This window comes from Oryza glaberrima, chromosome 11 (assembly GCF_000147395.1).
Source record: "Oryza glaberrima chromosome 11, OglaRS2, whole genome shotgun sequence".
Classification (NCBI taxonomy): Eukaryota; Viridiplantae; Streptophyta; class Magnoliopsida; order Poales; family Poaceae; genus Oryza; species Oryza glaberrima.
In genome coordinates, this window is record NC_068336.1 from 10,438,883 (window position 1) to 10,461,615 (window position 22,733).

The 22,733-nt window shown below is 40.2% G+C and overlaps 2 protein-coding genes across 3 annotated transcripts; one reads left to right on the top strand and one right to left on the bottom strand.

Annotated features, from left to right (window-relative positions):
• The first annotated feature begins 3,263 nt into the window (after positions 1 to 3,263).
• LOC127754930 (uncharacterized) lies at positions 3,264 to 7,972 on the top strand. Its single transcript, XM_052280539.1, has 10 exons — positions 3,264 to 3,552; positions 3,867 to 3,930; positions 4,140 to 4,384; positions 4,962 to 5,082; positions 5,156 to 5,230; positions 5,321 to 5,447; positions 5,529 to 6,274; positions 6,400 to 6,530; positions 6,882 to 6,971; positions 7,335 to 7,972. The coding sequence occupies exons 2-10, from the start codon at positions 3,904 to 3,906 to the stop codon at positions 7,438 to 7,440; spliced, it is 1,668 nt and encodes a 555-aa protein (XP_052136499.1). The 5' UTR covers positions 3,264 to 3,552; positions 3,867 to 3,903; the 3' UTR covers positions 7,441 to 7,972.
• A 2,115-nt stretch (positions 7,973 to 10,087) lies between these two features.
• Positions 10,088 to 22,168, bottom strand: LOC127755018 (cycloartenol-C-24-methyltransferase 1-like). Of its 2 annotated transcripts, XM_052280647.1 has the most exons (13): positions 22,148 to 22,168; positions 21,847 to 21,958; positions 21,505 to 21,571; positions 17,726 to 17,799; positions 11,897 to 11,981; positions 11,732 to 11,787; positions 11,587 to 11,641; positions 11,399 to 11,446; positions 11,239 to 11,322; positions 10,925 to 11,125; positions 10,650 to 10,775; positions 10,444 to 10,541; positions 10,088 to 10,331 (listed from the first exon to the last, which is right to left on the bottom strand). In XM_052280647.1, exons 2-13 carry the CDS (start codon positions 21,921 to 21,923, stop codon positions 10,259 to 10,261), a joined length of 1,044 nt encoding a protein of 347 aa, XP_052136607.1. In that variant the 5' UTR covers positions 21,924 to 21,958; positions 22,148 to 22,168; the 3' UTR covers positions 10,088 to 10,258. The 2 variants fall into 2 exon arrangements, with proteins under 2 accessions (XP_052136607.1, XP_052136606.1); XM_052280646.1 differs by lacking the exons at positions 21,847 to 21,958; positions 22,148 to 22,168 and having other exon boundaries at positions 21,505 to 21,806.
• Positions 22,169 to 22,733: the final 565 nt, after the last annotated feature.

Below are 22,733 nucleotides of genomic sequence, written 5' to 3' on the forward strand. Positions count from 1 at the left end.
GAGGACGCGACCCGAGTTTCTACTCGGGGTATTTTTCTTGTATTTTGGGTTTCTCTCCTTTTAAGCGCATTCCTCCTGACTTGTCGAAACTTGGTTCTCGATCTGCAGGTCTGAGCAGCGCAACCGTGGAGCACCGTGTTGCCTAGGTGATGATTAGCGGTCCCACGATGGCAGCAACATCCCCACCCCTCTTTGCGAGAGGGAGGCGGCTGAGAGTGAAGCCGCGATCAATGTGAGTGTAGTCGATGGTCCTTTACCCTTCAATTCTTTGATCGCATCGTGACTTCATGTTGTGCAGGCTCTCCCCCTGACTGACGTCATCGGGCCGCTCGTGGACCACCAGACGGCGGCCTCGTTGAAGGAGGGCGTTGCCCAGGAGGCGTCCGACGCGGCCGTTGCCGCTGCTGCTGCCACAACCAGAGGCGGCAAGGTTCCGAAGAAGGGGAGGAAGTTTTCCTCCGTGCTCGGCAACCGCCGGAAGACGCCCACTCCATCGGTAAGCTTCCTAGGTTATTGATTTACATAGTCCGAGAATGTCGCCCTCATGTCGTACTCGGTTTACTTAGGCCTCGGATGCCTCTCCCCCGCCTCTGCGACGGCAGAGGCTGGTGACGCTCGGCGAGAAGTAAGTGGACGAAATTTGAGGCTCTTGACTTGATCGGATTTTATCGTCTTGTTGCGATGACCGACATGGTTGTCTTTCGTAGGGCGCGGGCGAAGGCGACGCAAGATGGGTCTAGAGCAAACTCCAGCGCGTCTCCTGCAGTGGCCTCGACCGAGGTCGTGGTCATGCCTAGGAGCCGCGAGGTGACACCCAGCGGCCCAGCCAGCGACCTCGCGGCTGGTCGGGGTCCGCCAGCTGCCGTCCTCACCTGGGAGGAGCTCCAGGTCGAGATGGGGTGCATCCTCGAGGCTGGTGCTCGCGGCATTAGTCGCAAGATCGCGGAGTCGAGGGCGGCGGCGGCGTAGTCGGTGAATGAGTGCGCCGACCGGCTGACGTGTGATCTGGCGGAGGTTCGCGAGGACCTCCAGAAGATGAGGGAGCTAGTGGCCGGCAACGAGCTACAACGGCAGGGGCTCAAGCACTGTATGTCGGACGTCAAGAACAACTTGTCGGAAATCCGTGGCTCGCTGCAGGTCACCTACACTGGTCTGCACCAGCTCGTCGGGGAGTGCGGTGTCACGACCACCATATCGGCGAATCCCGACGAGTTCTCGCTGATGACCTCGCTTGCGGAAATGGCGATGGCGATGGAGGCAATCCCCTCCAAACACGCGGCCAGGATCGGAGAGGAGACGTCCAACGGGATCTATACCGGGGCGTGCCACGTCCTTGCATGTGTGAGGCTGGCGCACCCTGAACTCGATCTCCATAAGATCTTGGATCAGGGGGTGGCTAGCGACGCGTGCAAGGATGTGATGGAAGAAGTCGGCGATCTGGGGGAGTCCGTCCTCCCGCTTTTTGAAGAGTAGGGCCGCCGCTTGTCTGTACCTCTTAACCAATCACGCTTTGTAGAACTTTTCGTTGGTTCCGACTGCTTTTGTGTGTGCAATCATCACCTTAGTTTTCTTTGGCGTTTTGATTCCGGGTACTTTGTTTGTTGTTTGTAGAGATGCCGATGTTGAGGATGTCCAGCAGCGCAGGCAGCCTGAATTGCCTGTAGTCGTTCCGGCACTTGAGCTCGAGCCGTATGTGCCGCTGGACAGCGTAGACCAGGATCTGCCCGGGGAGATGGACGTGGCGACGACTCCTTTAGGTTGGTTCTTGTCGTTTCCATTTCCTTTGCCTCTTCTGTCTTGATTAGCTTGACTTAGGTATTTGCATGTCGAGCAGACCTCGAAAGTGCGCTTGCTGATCGCGACCATCGCATCCAGTACTGGAAGATGAAGTTCGATGTCGCCGAACTTGAGAGGACTATATTGGAAGTGAAGAAGGACCGGGCCGTGGAGGCGCTTCGAGGTCACGAGGTATGGCTCAACTCGTACCTCAGGAGCTGCTGTGTGATCATGGCCGTTGTCTGTAGAGAGCTCCGAACAACAAAAACAAGAAAAACTATATTTACATCGGAGTATAATCATATACTCCATCCATTCCAAAATATAAGGCACAACCACCCTTGATCCAAAGACCAAAAAATAATTATTATCATCTTGTAGTTTGGGTTATCTTAATAAATATAATGCATGCATCCAATAGAATTAGTGAATGTGAGAGTGAAGATGTCATAGTTAATTGCATGTATGACTTTATATTATGGAACATCTAAAAAAGTGGTTGTGCCTTATATTATGGAATGGAGGGAGTAAGATCTTGTTGTGAAGAATTAATTACAACAAACACAATAGTCATTGTGTAATCGAATTGTAGATCGGATATATAGTTTAGGAGAAAAAGTTTAAAAATTTGCGAAATCTTTTATGCATGCATGTATTGTGGTAGTCAAAGGAGACAGGTGCAACATGGTACTAATGTGCATGCAGAGCTGCTAACTTACGGTGCTATGTATGCATGGAGAGAGAAATAGGGAGGTACCGCTGAGGTTATCAATATCGGGATCCTAGGTAATATTGTTTTGCAATGTAGTATTGTATCGTAGTATCGAGATATTATGAGATTTTCTCTTTTAAGTTTAATTAATATTTGTATTAATTACATATAGCCATTCTATATAAAAAATATAGTAATAATATATGTCATGCAAATAGAGATATTTGTCAAGAGAAACCACATATTCAACTGATTTTTATGTAAACTTGAGCATAATTAGATGGTTTAAAAATAATGTAAATAGTAGCTAAGATTATTTACATTATTTACAATCTTAAGGATTGTTGAATCGATACAATAGCTAAGATCTTATAAGATCGTGTAGTAATAAATAGTAGAATCGAGATACTATGAAAGTTAACATATTAGATGGTGTCAGTATCGCTTTGACTAGTAGAATTGTAGCATGGATACGGATCGGGAGACAACCTCGATTTTTCATATAGAATAATTTAATCGGGTACCTGGGGGAGGATTGTAGTCGGAGAAAGGCCATTTCTGACATCCTCTCTTCATTTGGGCCCCCCTCGCATTTCGGGCAACAAAACGGCCTTCCTGACCTCGATCAGTTTGGGCCCCCATCTCAGCCAGCCAGACAGCCCATGAGTACATTCTAGAGACACGGCGGAAGGACGACGACGTCAGTTTCTTACCCATCTACTATGGCCTATTTAACCCTGCGTCCAATCCACCCTCATCTCCTCTCTCTCGGTCTCCTCTTCTAGTACTAGCTGCGCGCCCCCCAACCCCCTCGGGCGCCCGCTTCGCTCCGGCGACTCCACCCGGCCGCGCCGCCGGGATCCGCCCCCCCGCAGGCCGCCCCTCGTCGTCGTCCTCGCTGGTTCCCCGCCGGCCCCGGCGCCTTTTCCTTCTGATCCAGCCAGCCGCGTCGCGCGCGGCGCCGGGGGGCATCGAATTCGAATCCGCGCCCTCGCCGTCGTCGTCGCCGCCGCCGCCGCCGGACAATCCGGCGCCTGCCCCCTCCGTGCTCCCCCCGGCCAGAGGTGAGACCCCCCCCCTCTCCTAATCCGGGTTGTGGCGGCTCCGCGGGTTGCTTTCGCCTCACGCGGGTGTCCCAGATTCGCGTCGCTGTACCTGTCGAAACCCTAGATGGGTTGGTGGGGGGAGCCTGCTGCTTTGCATTCGGAGCGGGGATTTCCAGTGGAGGGGTCTGTTGCAGCGGGAATTTTGGTCGATTGTTGCGTTGTTCGGTGTATATTTGGTTCCGATCGGGGTGCTTAATTGGTTCGAGGTTGAACGCGCCGTGGAGAATTCTCGACGAGTTCTTGAACTGACCAAGTTGTTGGCTTTGATTCAGGGATTGCGGGACTGATACGGCCGGGATCTTGCTGGAAATGGGGGGTTACGAGTACGCGACCAATGTAAGATCTGTTCTTTTGCACGATATATCCTGTTCAGTTCCATTTTGGATGCGATTCTTATAAACAGTAGGAATCAAACTTTGCTGAATACTACGTTTATAATCATGAGTATAGTACCTAAATCCTTTGAAAGAACAATAGGAACTTGAGTCATTTCAATGTGAAAGCGCTTCTATTTCCCATGCTGATGACGATCGATCATCTTGAAGGGTTATCATCGGGGAATGGAGGATGACTATGAAGACGAGTACTACAGTGAAGATCCATATGATGAGGAAGGGGAGGGTGCTGGTCAAGAGTATGCCGAGGAGGATGACGAGCCGCCGGAGGGACAGCAAGAGTTCCTTCAAATTAGAGAACGATTAAAGGAGCAGATTAGGCGAAAGGCGCAGGCTGCTAGTGCTAGTGCTGCTGGCCGCTCATCTTCCTCACATGATAGAAAACCTCAATCCACGTAAGTGTTAAGTATGTCTCTTCTACATTTTGATTGTTATGCAATTTTGTCTCTAGGATCAATAAACCTCTGTTAAACTTTCTCAAGCATCATATTTGATTTTCTCCAGGAACTTGAATAATGCTGAAATTTTTAGTTGATTGAAAAAAGGTAGTCAATGTATGGCTCCTTTATCTACGTCCCATCACAATCTTTAGCATGTTAAGTTTAGTTCATCAAAACTTGCTGAGTATTTCATTTGTTGGTTACATTGTTTATTACTATTGCTTTGGAGCCTGAGAGTTATCAGTTAATACATTCCCCGGTACATCCTTTTTGAAATGTTGTATTTGAAATTGGATTGTTTCATCATAGTTGTTTTTTAATGCGAACATGTCGAATCAATTTTCGTTTGGATTCCTGCAGGAAACAAACCGTAGATGCATTTGGGTGGGGGTGTTATTTTTAAATACTACACCACACTTGTATACATTATGCTATTGCTCTACTCTGCATACTTTATATTTTCTGATATGTGAGGTCAAATATCTTTTATGTTTTCTCCAAGACCTTTGTTATAGTTATGTTATTTGTGTAGTTTTGGATCCTTCTTTGGGCCATCCAAGCCGGTGATTTCCCAGCGGGTAATTGAAGAAAGAAAATCACTGAAAGAACTACAGAACACAGCGTCAATGTCCAGGGATCGAAGGCCTTCAGCAGTATGTAGCCCTACATCTGACCCTAATTATCTTTGATTCAACTTTTGTAATAATTGTGTTTAACTATGTGTAGAAGGAGATACCATCATCATCTAAAGTGCAATCTAAAACAAATGGACATCACCACAAACAGAAGATTGTAAATGAGGTACAATGAACTTCTCTTTCATTGGATCATTTTTATGTTTGCTATGTTAAAACTTGAGTTGTGTCATAAAATAGCAGCTGGAATTTGCAGGCAAAAAGAAAGGCTGAGGCACTTAAGGATAATCGAGACTATTCATTTCTACTGTCAGATGATGCTGACATTTCACCTTCTCCAATGGAGAAACCTGTGGCTAGGTCCTCCTTGAGTCAGAAGTCTGGTGAGTGAATTGCGATTTCACTGAACTTGTTCTTTAATTTTTAGTGAAGTAATGCTAATAGTTGGTTCGTTGACATCGAAGATCGCGAGTTGACACATTCAGCTGTGAAGAGCAGAGCACCGACAGGCCAAACTGCTAGATTGTCTAATGGATATGGATTGAAGAACACATCGTCCAGTCAGAGGCATACTGAAGGTAGGGTAGATTCCAACAGAAAGGTGGCTGGTGCAAACAAAGAAAGGGTTGTCTTGCCTGACAATGGAAGAATGCATAGTGTGGTTAGAAATGGATCCACCCAGGCTACTACAAGCAAAGCTGCAAGTCAAAAGCTTCCTAGCAAGGCTCCTATTGCCAACAGGCCTCCTATAAAGAGTGTAAGTGATCAATCTCTTAGGGCAAATCATTCAGCTTCAAAGCAACTTTTGTCACAGAATGGGAGACCACAATCCTCACAGAGTCAGAGGATGCAGTCGACCTCGCATGGTCAGAGGCCACATCAACCTGTGCAAAGTCAGAGGCCGCTGCAGTCATTGCAGGGCCGAAGACCACAGCAGTCACCACAAAATACAAGGCCACAACTGATGTCGAAGAGTCAGAGACCGCAGCAATCATTACAGAGACAGAGACCACAGCTATCCTCACAAAATGAGAGATTGGAATCCTCGGAGAGGCAAAGACCACCTTCACAAAGCTACAGGCCACAGTCGTCGCAAGGGCAGAGGCCTAGTTCAGTACAAGGCCGCCAGTACTCCGAGCAAAGAAGAATCCAGGCAAATGATAGAGTAAAGTCGGCAGAAAGGCAGATAAGGCCTCCCTCGAAACCCATGGTAATACTTCTGCGAAGCAAATTTGTCAGCTTTTCCTTTGTTGTCATGTTTCACATGCATTTGGGCAATTATTTAGGATCATATGTTTCTCTGAAGCTTATTTCTTCGCTATCATGTTCCTGTAGCCATCACGACAATTACCTTCCAACGGAATGCGTGATGCCCATGCAAAGAAAAAGCAACCGATGAAACGAAGATTTAATGATCTTAGCGAAGATGAGGAAGATCCGTTGGCAATGATCAGGAGCATGTTTAGGTATGTCAGTTTATGAATTTCTTGTATGTGGTCCTTTCTGCACAAGCTGGGCTAGTCTTATATACTTTGTTGGCTAGTGTTTTAGTTGTTATTGAGTGTCTACAAAGAGTTGGAATGATACTCTGAACAGGGACCTTGCACTAGTTATGCTAAGCATTGTTTTCTGATTTCAAGATCTGCTGAAAAGATAGATCAGGCTTGCCATAACGCATTTCAGTTTGGTGATTTCTTGAAATCAAGTCCATTTGCTTTAAATTTTATGGCATGCGAATGAGCTAATTTTGGACTATGCTTCCATACTATTTTATGTTTTGAAGGACACTATATGAAAACTTTGGTTGTCCTGTGCAGGTATGATCCTAGTAAATATGCAGGCAGAGATGACGATGATAGCGACATGGAAGCAGATTTTGCTACTATAGAAATGGAAGAGCAAAGAAGGTATCTACTCCCTTATTGCTTTCTAACACAATACCTTCTTTTCATTTAGAACATTATAATCTGTTAAACTATGGTAAGTGAAGAAAAATAGGGATCATTAAGGATTATCTTATATTCTGCCTCAGTGAGGAACATAATGGAAAAAGAATGCTTATTTTCGCTATAATATTGTACTATCACATGCTAATTTATGCATGATTTTGCACTGCATATGCACTTGATCAAGATGCATTTGACATCATGATTGAGTATCATTTCCAGAAACTTGAACTGCAGGACTGCTGTACATTCAAATTCACTTGTCATATGGATATTTTGCTTTTAATCTCTTAACTTATTAGCTTTTTTTTTGTTACCTCTTAGCGCGAGAATTGCAAAGGAGGAGGATGACGAGCAACTTCGCCTGATTGAGGAGGAAGAAAGACGTGAGCAGGAGAGGAAGAGGCGAAAGATGGCGCGTGGCCGATAGTAGCAGCTAAGTTGTACAAATGCTTGAGTTACAGCTTGAGCAAGGCTTGAACTGCAATTCCACGGTCGTACGGGCCATGGTGCTTGCAGATGATAGCACGCTTTACCCCCATTTATTTGCCGTGCGATTTCTCAAGAGATCTATCAAGAAAAAAACGGCAGGGATCAAGCAAAACGGCAGGAGAACGATGCTCCAACGTAATGTGAAGTGGTGTAGCTTGTGCTGAAACTGTTAGCTGTGCCAACTACAGATCTTTTTGATGCTGACGCTGATCGTGCAGAAACTTCTCCCGTGAGGGTGTGGTGATGCCAACGTCCCTACACCTTGTCACTTTGTTGGGTTGTACATGATATTCTTCCTCATGTAGCTGATTCGTTCTGTTGGTCGAGTACTAAAGATGCCAGAAATCAACTGGCGCCTGTCCGTGTTTGGATTCGTTTTGGATATACCGGTGTTCTAATAAACAATGTTTTAGACAATTATTACTGGACTGGTTGAATGAATTATTGAAGCGATTATCGGTTAGCCGGAATTATCGCCACCGTTTTCTGCATATAAATGATATGTTCATTTAACAAGAAACTCTACTTGACAAACGTCTGATTTTATGGTTTGTCCCTAACGAGGAAATGCCATTGTATAAGCAATTTTGTTACCGTAGTATTTTGGCCCTGCGAGGAGGACCACGCAAGAACGGCCGACGCAGTAGAGTGCAACGGTCTCCCAGAGTATGAAACCACGGCTCTGCCATTTTGTCCGTGGATAGCGCTGCATCAGATTCACTAGAAAGGAGTTTGCCCAAATTTTTTTCCTCTGTGGGCCCTTACATCTTCAAGCGCGTACCTCTCTCTACCCAGATGTTTACGGAGTTTGCTGGCCAAAACAAAACAAAATCGCGATTGTACAATGGCATCTTAGAGAACTTGCACTAGCCTATAATGAGGGCGCAATTTAAGGGCGAGGTCAAACTCTAAATAACCCCTCCATGCTGTTATTTTCCACTAAATTCTCATTTCATAAGGGTATTAATTTCTGTATTATAGTGGATAGCATGAAAGAAATAGCTAACTATACTCGTTCCAGTTTCAATTTTGGAGTTTTTGATGTACGAATAGTCGCTAGGATACTGCCAGCGCAAGAATGTTGTAACAATTCGATATTTACATGTTAATTTAGCTATTCACCGATTGCATCACTGCAACAACATGCCCTTGTTGAGTAAGCACATGCTGCGATTTCTTCACATTCCCTAAGTCTAAAGTCTAACTTCTTTCATGTATGTTAGTACTTCTCATCCTTTATATTTGAACTTTAAGCTTCTTCCTTTTCTTTCTGAAATTCTTATTCTTGCTGTTTTTATACCTGTAGGCGCGGAATCATGCATATGCTGCTCTACCCGTGGTAAGGGCCTACTTAGAAACACAGTTTTAGAGCTTAAACCAATATAAAATACAGGCACATAAACATTTTTCAGTTGGGCCCATAAAAGCGCACCTGGATAGGCCCCTAAACAGTTTTAGGTGAGTCACCTCTCTTTGCACTGCCGCTGCCATTGTCACTTATCTACGTTGCTTCCTCCTAGGTGCCGCCATCAAGGAGCATTCGATCTGTACCAGAGATGGCTGAGGGGATCGGAAGATCACTTGATCTGCAGTATGGCCTAGGGGAGGACTCATACACCAACGTGTTGTTAGCATTTGAGTCGCTACCGTGGCGATGCAGATGCATGAGAGCAAGTACTGTAATGGTAATGTTTGATGCGTTGCCTCTAAGAATATCACATCTGATTGGGTGATGAGATGGAGGCTCTGATGCGAAAGGTAACAACCACATAAACTCCAAAAAAGGTACGAGAGGAATAGAGGCATTGGTATTTATATATTTGAGGTGAATTACTTTAATTTATTGGTGGATGATATGGATAAAATTAAAGGCAGTAGTTACCTCTATTATAGAACTTGCTCTGATCGATGCATCTATCTCCCGTTTGATTCTTTCGCTGTCATCGATGCATCCATCTCTTGTCAATTCTTTCGTAATTATGTTTCGGTGTTGTTTTTTTATTTTTGATTTCAGAAATATGCGGATCATGTTCAGAACTTCAGATACTCTGCAATGCCCCGTAGGTTTTAACTGTATTTTACTTCGATGTAAACATGGACATTTGTACTCAAATTGGAAGCGGAAAAACAGAGTAGGAAAAATATAAGATTTTAATAGGAATGTAAGTGCAAAATAGAAGATTGCAAAACACATGAATAGTCGTTTGATTAGACCGCATAAAAATACTGCAATCGAATGAGAGAGATAGATACTCAAAGGAATTTTCCATGATGTTGAAGCACTTGCTAAGTTTCTTCTAAAATCTACATGCAATGAGTTATTTTATAGGATTTCATAGGATTTGGACAGCTCCAATCCTTTGTATCAAATAGCCAAATAGGATTTGAATCCTTTAAAATTCCATCGTAAATCATTTGATTCAAAGTAGTCCTAATAGTCTTTAAAGTGTTCTATTTCCGGTTTGGTGAAATACTATTGACTGAAACACTCCGCCTGTTGTTGATGTTGAATTTACTGGAAAAAGAGAAAGATGGAACATATTTTTTTTATTGAATTCATGTACATACAGAAATTATTCCACATAACAAAATTACTAAGTTTACAACCAATGTTTTCCATGTACACACTGTTCACAGGCAGGTTCAGACAAGTACACTCTGATCAAACTGTTTTGCATTTTATGACAAACACTTGGCACACCATTGAAAGTAGAAAAGTAGTAGTAAAGGTGATACTAGTACCACACTTGCTCTTTTCAGATTTGTTCTTCCTGCTTCTGCAGAGGTTTGCGAGCCAAGACGAAGAAAAGGGGTGTAAATATCCCTTCCCTGGGAACAAAAAAATCACCATTCAATCAGCAATGTTTTGTTTCAAGTTGGACATGAATTCAAACTTTATTGCTTCAAATTTGCTCGAGGATGGCAGGGCTGATCGACTTACTTCCCGCCCTTCACGAGGGAATCGACCGATGTCGCAAGGAATCTGCAGATTCTCAGGCTTCCTTCCGGGGCAAGATGGAGGAACTCAAGCGACTTCAACTGTGGATTTTTCGCAGGTAAAAAGAAGTCAATTGTACTGTACAGTCTCTCCCAAGAACATGCTAAAAATTCAGTTGCTTCAGTCTGGGTGATGAACTGCTTACTAACCAGTGTTTGACCGAGGAAGCGGCCGATACGGGTGAACTGGAAGTGTGTGAGCGAGAGCTGGCTGGGATCAAGAGGCTGGTACCATGGCAACGGCGATTCCTCTGCCATATCCTTCGCCAATATAACCTTCATAAACACAAGATCATAGAGTTAAGAAAGCTTTAATCTGATGATCTGGTCATAAATAAATGATTTGCCAATTTGCAGGTTTGAAGAATTCAGAAGCTTTAATTTGCTGGGCTCTGAAATTAAGATGCAATTAAGTTCATTTGCACCTCAAAGCCTGCATCTTTCAGAGCCTGGATGCACTGCCTGGTGGTTCTGATGTCCGGCAAGCCATTGCCGAGCTCGAGCTCCCCCTTGATGCTCAGGTGCCTCGCGTTGTCAGGATCATACTTGTCAGTCAGGCACCACTCGTCCATCGCGAACAACTTTCCCGGTTTCAACACTCGGAAGATCTCACTGTAGACACCGACCTGAACGAACTCACACACCGAGAACGATTTTCATTTTACCAAATCTGCTGGAGATATGATAAATTAAAGGGAAATTTTTTTTTTCTTTGATCTCTGTGAGCTACTATGCATACAGCGTCAGGGGCGTGGCACGTCGCGTCGAGGGCGTAGGCTGCGTCGAAGGTACAATCAGGGATTGGCATGTTCATGAAGTCACCCTGCATGGCAATTTGTTTTTTTGTTGCTGAAATGATCCTAGAATATTGAAATGGTGGTTGGAGGGTACGTGTCTACCTTCACATAGTTGCAAGTTTCACTCAAACCGACAGAAAAGTTGAGTTCCTGAAATTGAAGATCAAATTTCAACTGTTTATTTCGCCATGGTGGCAGTTTCATTTTTTTTTTCCACTTGAAGGAGTATATTATGACTCCCGACAAAAAAGTTAAAAAAAAAAGAAAACAAAGAAACAAGAACTCATTACCTGGCCCCTTGATATCTGGTAGTCATTGTTGTTCAATCCAGTCACCGATGCTGAGCTAAATTTGGGTAGCATTGAATTATTGTTTTACTAAAGTCAATTTACACATGAGCATAAATTTGTGTGGTGATTATAGAATCTTCATTACCTGAATCTGGCAATTTCTCTCAAGGGCCCTCCAATTCCACACCCCACGTCTAGGACCTGCAGTATATACAGAGAAGGAATGCATGATTCAACTGTGTCATCAGTAGCAATAATTACATTGCCATGTCCCATCGCATGCAAGGTTGTTAATTAACAGAACATTGACCTTCATCCCCTTCTTGAGGCCGAGTTGCAGGGCCAGAAAATGCTCCCGGCGCTTAAGGCTTTCGCGTAAAGTTTCTCCATGCCATCTGAAAAAAAGATTCAAGCAAACAAAACTTATTACAACTTGAAATCCATCTGTGCATAAATTCTCAAGCATTTTATTCTTGCGTGTGTACAGAATATTTGGATCAGATATAAACATCTCTCTCTATCTTATGGTCACACAGGATGGTGGAGAGAAAATAGAGGCCCACAAAACGCATAAACTATATTGACCAGCACTTGCTTGATTGTTGGATAACATCAGGGTTCACCGAAATGCTCACGTTTCGCCCGAAAATTTTGGTTTTTTGCAATTTCTTTTTTTGAATTTGGTCAAATTTTATTCAAATTCTGTGAAAAATTTAAAAAATTCCATAGAAAATTTTTCTGAAATTTCCAAAATTTCAGAAATTTCGGTTCTATCGCCCACCTGTGGTAGAAGTGTCAGTTTCAAAATTTGAAACCCTGAACAACATTGACATAACTCAAGTTGCCATAAGTATGGACAACAATTTATTGGCCACAAGTAAGACAATGTCTGGCTAGACAATAGGTATATGGTATACAAGCCAATGGAGGAACAAAGTATGGCTTATCACAATTGAAACAAACAAGTAAAAACTAACCTAATAAACTATAACATGTCTAACATTTGACGTGATACTGTGTGTCTGTGTGGCCTTAACCAAATAACCTCTCAAGTGCATTGGGTGCAGAAGTGCGATAGAGCCTAGCTTGTTTCTTGTGCTAGTGCTCCACGACAGATGAATTTCCGACTCTCTTCTGATCCCTCCTTTTGTTTCTCTCCCTTCCATATAGGATTGTGCTAATTTGGACCAATTTGTATAGCCTGCTGATCAGTGATCACTCAACCTTACTATACTTGCTGTGCAAGATCTCTCTTACGCTGTCACAATCTTCACCTGTTGCTATGTTTGGTATGGGCCTACCACCAATAACATCTATCTATCTTCTATTATATACTAAAAGTCCATTAAGCATTCTATAAACGCTCCAAAGCCACCACGTGGCACTTCTACAAGCGCTCCTAGGCCGCCATGTGACATTCTACAATCCCACCATCGATTTTCATTTAAAATGGTGGACTCATTATTTTAAACCGTCGGATTAGATCCATTTGAAAAGTTTATGCTTTCTATATCCGAGCAATTTACCAAAAATACTTATTTACATGAAAATAGTTACGTAGGATGGAAATACTTACATACGTGTACGTATGAAAGTAATTACTCCATCCATCTCATAATGTAAGACTTTCTAGCATTACTCATATTTATATAGATGTTAATGAATCTAGACACACATATATGTATAGATTTATTAACATCTATATGAATGTGGACAATACTAGAAAGACTTACCTTATGAAACGGAGGAAGTACATACATATATGAATCTTTAGGTACTGTTTATTAAAAAAGAAACAAAGAACATACGTGTGTACGATAAAAAACCTATAGAGACAAAAAAAACATTGATAAACTGTTCACTTGGATGGAAAAATACAAAGGAACATGTGTACATATGTACGGTGAACGCACGATAAAAAAAATGCTATAAAGCCCTAAAGGAAAATATATGTACGATGTTATAACATCGGAAAAAAATAGACGGTCTTTTTAAAATAAGATCTTCTATACTATAAAAAATAAAATTTATTACTCTATAAATATAAATATAGTCACGTGGTGCTTCCATAAGCGCTCTTAGGTCATCACGTGGCACTGTGTAATCTCATGTAGCACTATATTTAAATTTATGGATCCGTTATTTTATACCTTTACATTACCTATTAGCTTGCTTCATCTTAACACTGGTGGAGAAACCATCTTTGGTCGGTCGACCAAATTTCACAATAGTCCCGGATGCAATAAAAACCAGGACTAAAGATCATTTTTAGTCCCGGTTAAAATTTTTTTGATCTTTAGTCCCAGTTGGTACTAAAGATCATTTTTAGTCCCGGTTCAAATAAGTTGGTGGGTGGAGTCAAGCTCCAATTATCTTTAGTCCCAGTTGGTATAAACAACCGGGACTAAAGATCTATTTTTAGTCCCGGTTGTTTATACAAACCGGGACAAAAAAAATGAACTGCCGAGCCGCACGCATGCCGCTACCCTCTCCTCGGTACCCGGTACCCCTCCCCTTTTTTCTCTCCTTCATTTTAAGACTCCCTCTCCTCTTCCATTGTTTAATTCCTCGGTATACCAGCCTCCTCTCCTTCATCTCCCCTTCCTCCCCCTTCCCCTCTCCTCCGATTCCCCTCCCCGCCTCCTCCGATTCTTCTCCTCTCTGCTGCGGGCCGGGCGGCGGCGAGGGAGGTAGCCGGCCGCACAGCAGGCGGCCGTGCGGCGGACGGGTGGCGGCGGCCGTGCGGTGGCCGGTCGGGCGGCGGAGCGAGGTGGCCGCGCGACAGGCGGCCGTGCAGCGGACGGGAGGCGGCGGCCATCCGGGAGCCGGTCGGGCGGCGACGGCCGTGCGGCGGTGGCGGAGCGAGGCGGCCGTGCGGCGGTCGGTGAGGCCGCGCCCCTCGGCGGCGGGCAGGCGGCCGGCGGGGCCGCTGGTGGCGGCCGGTGGGCCGCGCACAGCAGCAGCGGGCAGGCGGCCGGCGGCAGCGGCAGCCCGTATTGTTTTTTTTAATTATTTGTGATTTCACTGATGTACTTTTGGATGAATAATTTTGTGATTCATTGCATATTTGTATGGATCTGTGATGTATTTGATTTGTTTGTAATATTTATAGGATTTGTGATGTATTTAATTTGTGTGTATAAGTAACTTTGATTTGTGATGTAGATTTGAGATGTTACTTTGATTTTTGGATTGGGGGTTTGATTTGGGAGAAAATAAAAAAGAAAAAAAAAAGAAAAAGGGGACCATCTCACTGCCCCAACTCTCTCTTTAGTCTCGCTTGGTGTTACTAACCGGAACTAAATATCGATGTTTAGTCCCGGGTATTTGAACCGGGACTAAAGATAGATTGGTAGTCCCGGTTTGAAAACCGGGACTATAGGGGGGTTGCGAACCGGGACTAAAAAACACTTCTCCACCAGTGTAATATCGTCTATTATATACTAGTAGTCCATTAAACATCCTACAATCGTACTCAGGACACCACGTAGCACTCCTACAAATGCTCCTACGTCGCCGCATGACATTTTAATAAATTAGAAAAATCACAAAAATTTTGAGAATAAACAAAACATTTGGCCGTCGATTTTCTGTAATATACGGTGGACCCATTGTTTTCTACTATTAAATTATTTGTCCAAGTAAAAAAGGAATACCACCTATTTCTTTTCTCTCCTATTTTCCTCTATTAGAAAGGTGGAAATATTTTTTTTACCAATTATATTTTGTCATTATATTTATTTCGCCAAAAAGAAAAGGACAAAAAAAGGCCCGCATATCTCATCCCCGCCAGTCCAGTATGTACGTGCGTGCATACCTCCACACCTATTTCCTTTCTCTACTATTTTCTTCTTTTAGATAGATGGAAAAAATATTTTATGATAACAAATTTTAAACAACTGTATTATCTAAATCATATAGCTAATTTTTTATTGGTACACTCCAATAGATTATTTACTATTATATATTTTAAGATTGAAGATCCAAGTTTGGGACATATATTATTAAAATCATATAGCTAATATTATTATAGAAATTCATTAATTTGGGACATATATATTCTACAAACTAGCTATGGTTCACTCATCCATAAATTTTTAAGAAAAAATCAAATAGATTTTTAAATCTTCTGATTAATAACATGCACTTAAATTATAAAAATTTAAGTAGTTTAATTAGAATATACAATACCCAAAGTATTTCTAGTATCCGTAAGATAAATTGTATTTATAGGATCCATTCGATCTATCTTGAAAAACAATAATCTCCTCGTATCCTCTTGCCTTAAATATACCTCTGGCCCTCCCTATCTGACTCTCCCATCCTCTCCTCTCCAGCTCAATTATCCCATCTTCTATTTTGTTTTAACTAACATAATATAAAAACAGTCATAGCTATTGTTTTATTTTATAACTAAATAAATAAATCATTTACTATACAAAATTAAAAATGCATCATTTGAAGGTAGACACTATCATTTGCATGCCAATTAAATAACAACGAAAAAATTAATTAAAAATATGTAACATGTTGTACTAAATCATTGTACATAACAAAAATCAATAACCGCCCTCTAGAACACTCATGACTCATTGTGTATCATATCCTAAAATTCTAAAAAAAATCCAATTAAATTGTTGTATCCATTATTTTTAACTATTAGATCTATTTTTAAGAAAATCTTAAGTCGCAATGTGTCACCTCCTATAAAAAGGGAAATAATATTTGGAATTCTTATAAAAAATGAAACACCCCATCATCGGATTTCAGTTAAATAATATAGAAAAATTAGAAGAATAAAATCTCCTCCACCTCCTCCCCACCCTCACATGCACAAAACATCATCCGTCCCCTCCCTATTTTTAGCTATTAAACTAAAAAGAAACAATCAATAATATTCTTTTTTAAGAAATACTATATAATGCATGTGCTCTGAATGCGCTCACCCTTATGAAAACACATGGGGAGAAACAATCTATAATATTGGGTATTTGTTTAAGAAACACCATACAATCGCAGGCGCTCATAACACGCGCACACTCACCCCTATAAACGCACACACGCACATCCTACCCCTATGAGCATCTCCTAAAGACTGGGCCGACATATGTTGAGATCGACGAAAGCACCACAAGCGTCCTGCTGCCAACGGATATGTCAACATTGAAGGAATAATTAGCCGTAAATGCGAGCACCCGTATCAAGTCTAAGACTTGAATCCGGGTGGGCATGTTCCATCACAAGGAACATAACTACGCTACACTCACTTCGCAATAATATTGGATATAAAAACAACCATAATTTTCAAGCTACATTTTTGGAATACTACTATGCCTTTTAAACTGGTGGAACCATTATTATTTCTAACCGTTAGATCTATGTTATATAATAAACAAGCGTGTATTCATGGGACATTACATTTCAAAGATATTACTGCGCAACTATATTTCGTCATTATCGTATTCATGTTAGGTTGTGTGGAGCAACTGACCCACTCTAAATGAAAATGTTCATGGATGGATCACCTCTCAAGCTACATCAATCATATTAGGCTATATAAACTCATACATTTAGTGAAGCCTCATATCCCACCCAATTCATCCTCTAATAAACCATGATAATATATGCAATTAAAGAAAAGAAAAACACATTACTTTTACTTTTGTTGACATATTTTCTAAAGAAAATAAGATTATATTCTTTTCAAATGATGAAGAAGATTATAAATAATTGCTTATAGATATGATTTAAATATGATATAACATAAAAGTAATAGGTTAGAAAATTATATAAGCAATTAATACCAGTGAAAACAATTTATGGAGTAATCGTGGCAGTTGATCTCCGGTCAATATTTCGCTCTTATAAATGTCGCATACTTAGCTACCTTCCTAGTTTTATGAATTATACAAGTTTAGGTTGATTTGGTGGTTCAAGAACTGTTGCTTTTATTAACTAGCTGCGTAAGAAAGTCTTGCTTGCCAACACAAGGGCAAAACGAGTCATTTTCAAACCTAATTGGAGCAACATATATTAAACATTGTGTGTATTGGCAAAATACCATAAAGCTATTATAGCAGTGACATGTTTATAGACTATACTACAATAAATACCACAAACCTAGGATGTTTTCTATTACCTGGTGCCGAAATGTAATGATTCTCCCCAAACGTATTCATAGAAGCTGGTGGCAAGATCATAGTACTTGTTTACCTGACACATTAAAAATATCATAATAATTCAGAAGAGCTGTAGGGCTCAAATCGGTTAAAGGTATATATTTGTTTGAAATATAGAGGAATTGAATCCTTGTGGAAAATTTTCCTTTGACAGCATTTGGATGGTAGGATTGGTTCAAAGGAATCTCATAGGATGGAAAAATCTCCTCCAAATTTGGAGGAATTCTAGTAAGTGGTCTAACCTCAATTTGAATTCCTTTGAAAGTTTCAGTGCACCTTCTCTCTTTCTCTCTTCCTTCTCTCACTAATAAATCAACATATAGTTTAAAGTTTCCTGTACATTTCCTACGTAATATCTAAACATTTACTTTGTACAACTCATGTGGTTTTGATTCCCATGGGATTCAATAAGCGACATCCTAGTCTTGTATTTTTCTTATCACGTTGTTTTCAAATTCCTGTATTGTAAAGGAGCCTTTTACGGGAAAATTAAATAAGAATGTCATGAGATGGAGCTAAGAAATGAGAAAAGGAGATTTAAAAAAAAGAAATGAGAAAAGGAAGGTGATACGGAAGCATACTAACCTTCTCAAAGTGAAATCTTTTTATAGGGCTCTAAAACTTTTAAGAAGCTCTGGAAGTTTAAACTTCCCTTGAACATTAAGGTCTCTTTTGGCTTATTACATTAAGGTCTTTTTTTGGTTTATTGTGAGAAATATTATACTCCCTCCGTTTCAATGTTTGACACTGTTGACTTTTTAGTACGTGTTTGACCATTCGTCTTATTTAAAAAAATTAAGTAATTATTTATTCTTTTCATATCATTTGATTCATTGTTAAATATACTTTCATGTACATATATTGTTTTACATATTTCACAAAATTTTTTAATAAGACGAACGGTCAACATTTTGAAACGGACGGAGTATATCTTAAAATAAACATTTGGAGATAAAAAGGCCGGGAAGGGTAAGTGAGGAAATGCCAAATCCTTCTTCCTAATTCAACTGGAAAAGGTCGTACGCACATGTTTCCTCTTACGAAACTATTAGGCAAAATTAGTTATATAGCATCAAAAGTTCATGTTTTTGGTTTTATAGCATCGAAAGATACCGGTTCACTTTAATATCACCTAAAGTTCATCCCATTTTTATTTTTAACACTTCCGTCAATTCTCGATCGTTTTCCGTCCGCCTTGATCGCTATTGACCCAGCCACTCGCGATATGACGTTTCTACCCCTAACAAGTATAAGTAGAATGCATAACAATGAGGGTAGAAACGTCATATCGTGTGCGTGGCTACGTCAATAATGATGAAGGCGGACGAAAAACGATGGATAATTGATGGAAGTGTTAAAAATGGGAATGGGATGAACTTTAGGTCCTATTAAAGTGAACCGGCCGGTATCTTTTAGTGGGCTTCACATCCTCTGTCGTTCCAACTGGAATGGCAGAGAGCTACAGTGCCCATGCCGTTGGGGTATTTTATAGCAATTGGATCAAGTTTGGATGCACAAGATTAATCGCTACAGTAACTAAAAAATAATAAAACATATTCGGCACTGTTTGTGCAGTGTTTTATCACTATTTCTACAGTATGTCACTGTAGCCCTCCTCACATTTCGCTGTGCGCTTTACTTCTCCCCCAACGGCAGAGGATGCGAACCCCTTTTAGTGCTATAAAACTAAAAACGTGAACTTTTAATATTGTATATAACCAATTTTGCCAAACTATTATAACCGCTGATGTGGCATGTAAATCTAGATTACATGTGACTCCCATCTGGATTAGAGCTTTATTCATATCTATCTATTATATACTAAAAGTCCATTAATCTTTCTACAAACGCTCCTAAGCCACCCTGTGGCGTTCCTACGAACACTTTGGACCCGTTATTCTAGACTATTAGATTAGATCTATTTAATTCCTCTTAAAATCATGTGTATGTTTATACCGGAAAATCTCAGGTGCGTACAAACAATGGAAAAGGAAGGAAAATCTGACGTACGTACGCACGGTTAAAAAAAAATCTTTAGGTACTGTTCATTTAAAAAAGTATATGTATGATAAAAAACTATTAAACGTATGTATGATAGAAAACTATTAAAAAGTACTGTTTACTTTAGAAAAATATGTACGTATATATACAAGTAAAAAGAAGCTATAAGAGCCTAATATATGTACGTCGGTAGAAAAAAACAGATGGTTTTTCAAAATATTATTTTCTATAGTAGAAAAGAAAAACTTATTAATTCACAAATATGGTGAAAAAATGTACAATAAAAAATACATGATGTAAAAATATATGTTTTCAGGTGCGTGGGCATTCTTCTTATTGGTGAGGCTTTAAAAAGTCAATCTAACGATATATATAGCACTTTCTATTTATTTATACATGCCAGTGAAGTGGTACAAGATGATGAGTACGTACCTATGTATTCCTTCTTAAGAAAAGTATGTACCTACATATACAGGTATTTCTCAACAAGTTATATTGCTTATGGTACATTCATGCACAATGCACCTAATAATTAGTTAACATCTAGTAAGCACATGTGTCATCAAGCACTAAAAAATAAAGGATGATACTAAGTGGCAACCATTAACAAAAAAAAATGAGAGGTAAATAGAGGATGCCACAAAATCATTATAAACAATAGTTGACTACAAGTAGATTGTGAGTATGAGTAATAGCGTTCCTATACTCTTACAAACACTTGTAAGATGCCATGTGATACTCTAATAAATAGGAGAAAATTTAAGAAAAAATATAAGGGAAAAAACATCTAGCCATCAATTTGCACTTAAACCGGTGAATCTATTATTTTCAACCATTAAATTAGATTTCTTCACATAAGCCCTCGCTTATGCACGTACATACACTGGAGATATAAAAAAAAGAGTGCATATATGTCCACCATGTCTGGTAGTTTTTGTTTCTTTCCTTGTAGCCCTAAGGTTTTCCTCAAATTATGTATATATGTATCAATCACTCTTTGCGAGGTTGACAAAGAAGTCAGCCATGTGGCTGCTTCATGCCAACCTCACTAATTTTCTAGAAAGTATTATTTTAACTAACAAAGTAAAAGACAATCATAGGCAGTCATATAAACGTGTGGACACCCACCCTATGAATACACATACACATACCCTACTTTATATAAGAGAAAAATATTTGTCAAAAAAAAACATAGAAAATTATGTACATAAAAGAGACTACCATTCGAAACATACAATAGAAAATGTCATATGGAACCATATTTTATCTTTTAAATTATGTTGTTCTCATATAAATTGTGGTATAAAAATGACTATATAGAGTATTCCTTTGTATATTACCCATGAATATGTATATGTGAATTTAGATATATAACAAAAGAAAAAAAAGATCAAAACTCATATTACGTTTGCAAAGGATGATAGGAAAGTTTGCATATAACTGAAATAAAGTGATTTTTGTTTGAATATGATAGACATTATCATTTAGTATATTAAAATCTATGGCATATTTCATGATATAAATATTTCCTTCTTTCAGGGTAAAGTTATAAGGTAATCTTTGGTTCTTTATGATAATATATGACTTTTTTCGGTAGTTTTTTATATAAATAAATTGCCCGCGCATCTGCGCGGGCTTCCTTCCTTCCTAGTTAACTTTTAATAGGCGTAGCAATGCTCATTCTGAATCTATCTCACTAAGCCATATGGATCTATTCTGAAAAACAGCTAAAAAGTACCAAATCAGCATAGTTGGATGTCCGTGATTCGACTTCACCTCCATAAATGTCGTGATACTTCTCATACCTGATACGATGGAACACCTGACAATTTTTTAGTACATGATGATTGTTGAACATTAGCACAATAAATAAAGTGAGGAGCTGGTTAAAGTTGCTTAGTTGCATGCATCACTATTTTCTTGATAGTAAAATTAGCTTACATCTTCCGCTTCCCTCTATGTACTGAAATAAATCAACTCTTATAAGCACATAGCTTTAGATTTATTAGATGCATCACTACATAAATCAGATGTGACCAACAAAGGAATTTAGTTGAAAAGGTAAAATAGGATGCAGTACTGATCCACGGCCGATTTGACTTGCTCCTTTCTGATCTTCCCTCCTATGCCTGAAGCAAGAACAAGAGGACTTGACATGACTTCAGACCAGTCCGATCGATTTGAATTTACACCTTTGAAAAAAATAAACCTGATCAGTGTGTGTGTGGATGTGCAAACAACATGCATGCCAACACTAAGCATAAAGCATATCAACTCAAGTCGTCTTAACTTAATTAATCAATCTTACTTTTTTTTTTCTGGTGCAAGAAAAAAAATTCTTAACATAATATAACTTGCGAGAAAGCGAGAACGATATATACCTGGAACACGAGGGATTAAGGGATAAGGTAAGATGGGCGTCCTTTGAGCATTTTCAGAGGTGTATATATAGCCACTACTGGAACCACACCTGCACATGCGGTGGCTAAGGCTGCACTCTAAAGATCGGATCGGCTAAAATTTGGATGACACGTAAAATAAGATAAGTCATTAGCACATGATTAATTAAATATTAATTATTACAAACTTGAAGATAGGTTTATTTGATTTTCTTTTAAGAAATTAGCTTCTCACTTCTACCAAAAACTACATCAACAATGTCAGGTTGTAATCGGAATCAGTACCCATTCCTGCCCTGACAAAAACATTTTGGCACTGATGATTCCCTCATCTGTACTGGTTTAGGACCTGGCACCGATGAGCGCGTCGAGCTGCTAAAAGAAGAAAGGATGAGCCGGCTTAAACCGTAATATACGAAATGTCCAAATAAGGAACAAATATATGCCCAGATCGATACCAAATGTGCAAATCAATACACAGATACTGTCCAAATCAACATCAACATCTCAAAGACCAATTTACACATGCACTAAATCAAATATGCATAGATCAATCAACATCCAAAGA

Excerpts from the sequence above, each read along its gene's own strand:
- LOC127754930 (XM_052280539.1), top strand. The coding sequence starts at position 3,904 with ATGGGGGGTTACGAGTACGCGACCAAT. Across the intron at positions 5,083-5,155 it reads GGGATCGAAGGCCTTCAGCA|AAGGAGATACCATCATCATC; the intron begins GTATGTAGCCCT and ends AACTATGTGTAG. Across the intron at positions 6,972-7,334 it reads GAAATGGAAGAGCAAAGAAG|CGCGAGAATTGCAAAGGAGG; the intron begins GTATCTACTCCC and ends GTTACCTCTTAG.
- LOC127755018 (XM_052280646.1), bottom strand. The coding sequence starts at position 21,672 with ATGCAACTAAGCAACTTTAACCAGCTCCTCACTTTATTTATTGTGCTA. Across the intron at positions 11,788-11,896 it reads GCCTCAAGAAGGGGATGAAG|GTCCTAGACGTGGGGTGTGG; the intron begins GTCAATGTTCTG and ends TATATACTGCAG. Across the intron at positions 11,447-11,586 it reads ACCAGATATCAAGGGGCCAG|GAACTCAACTTTTCTGTCGG; the intron begins GTAATGAGTTCT and ends CTTCAATTTCAG.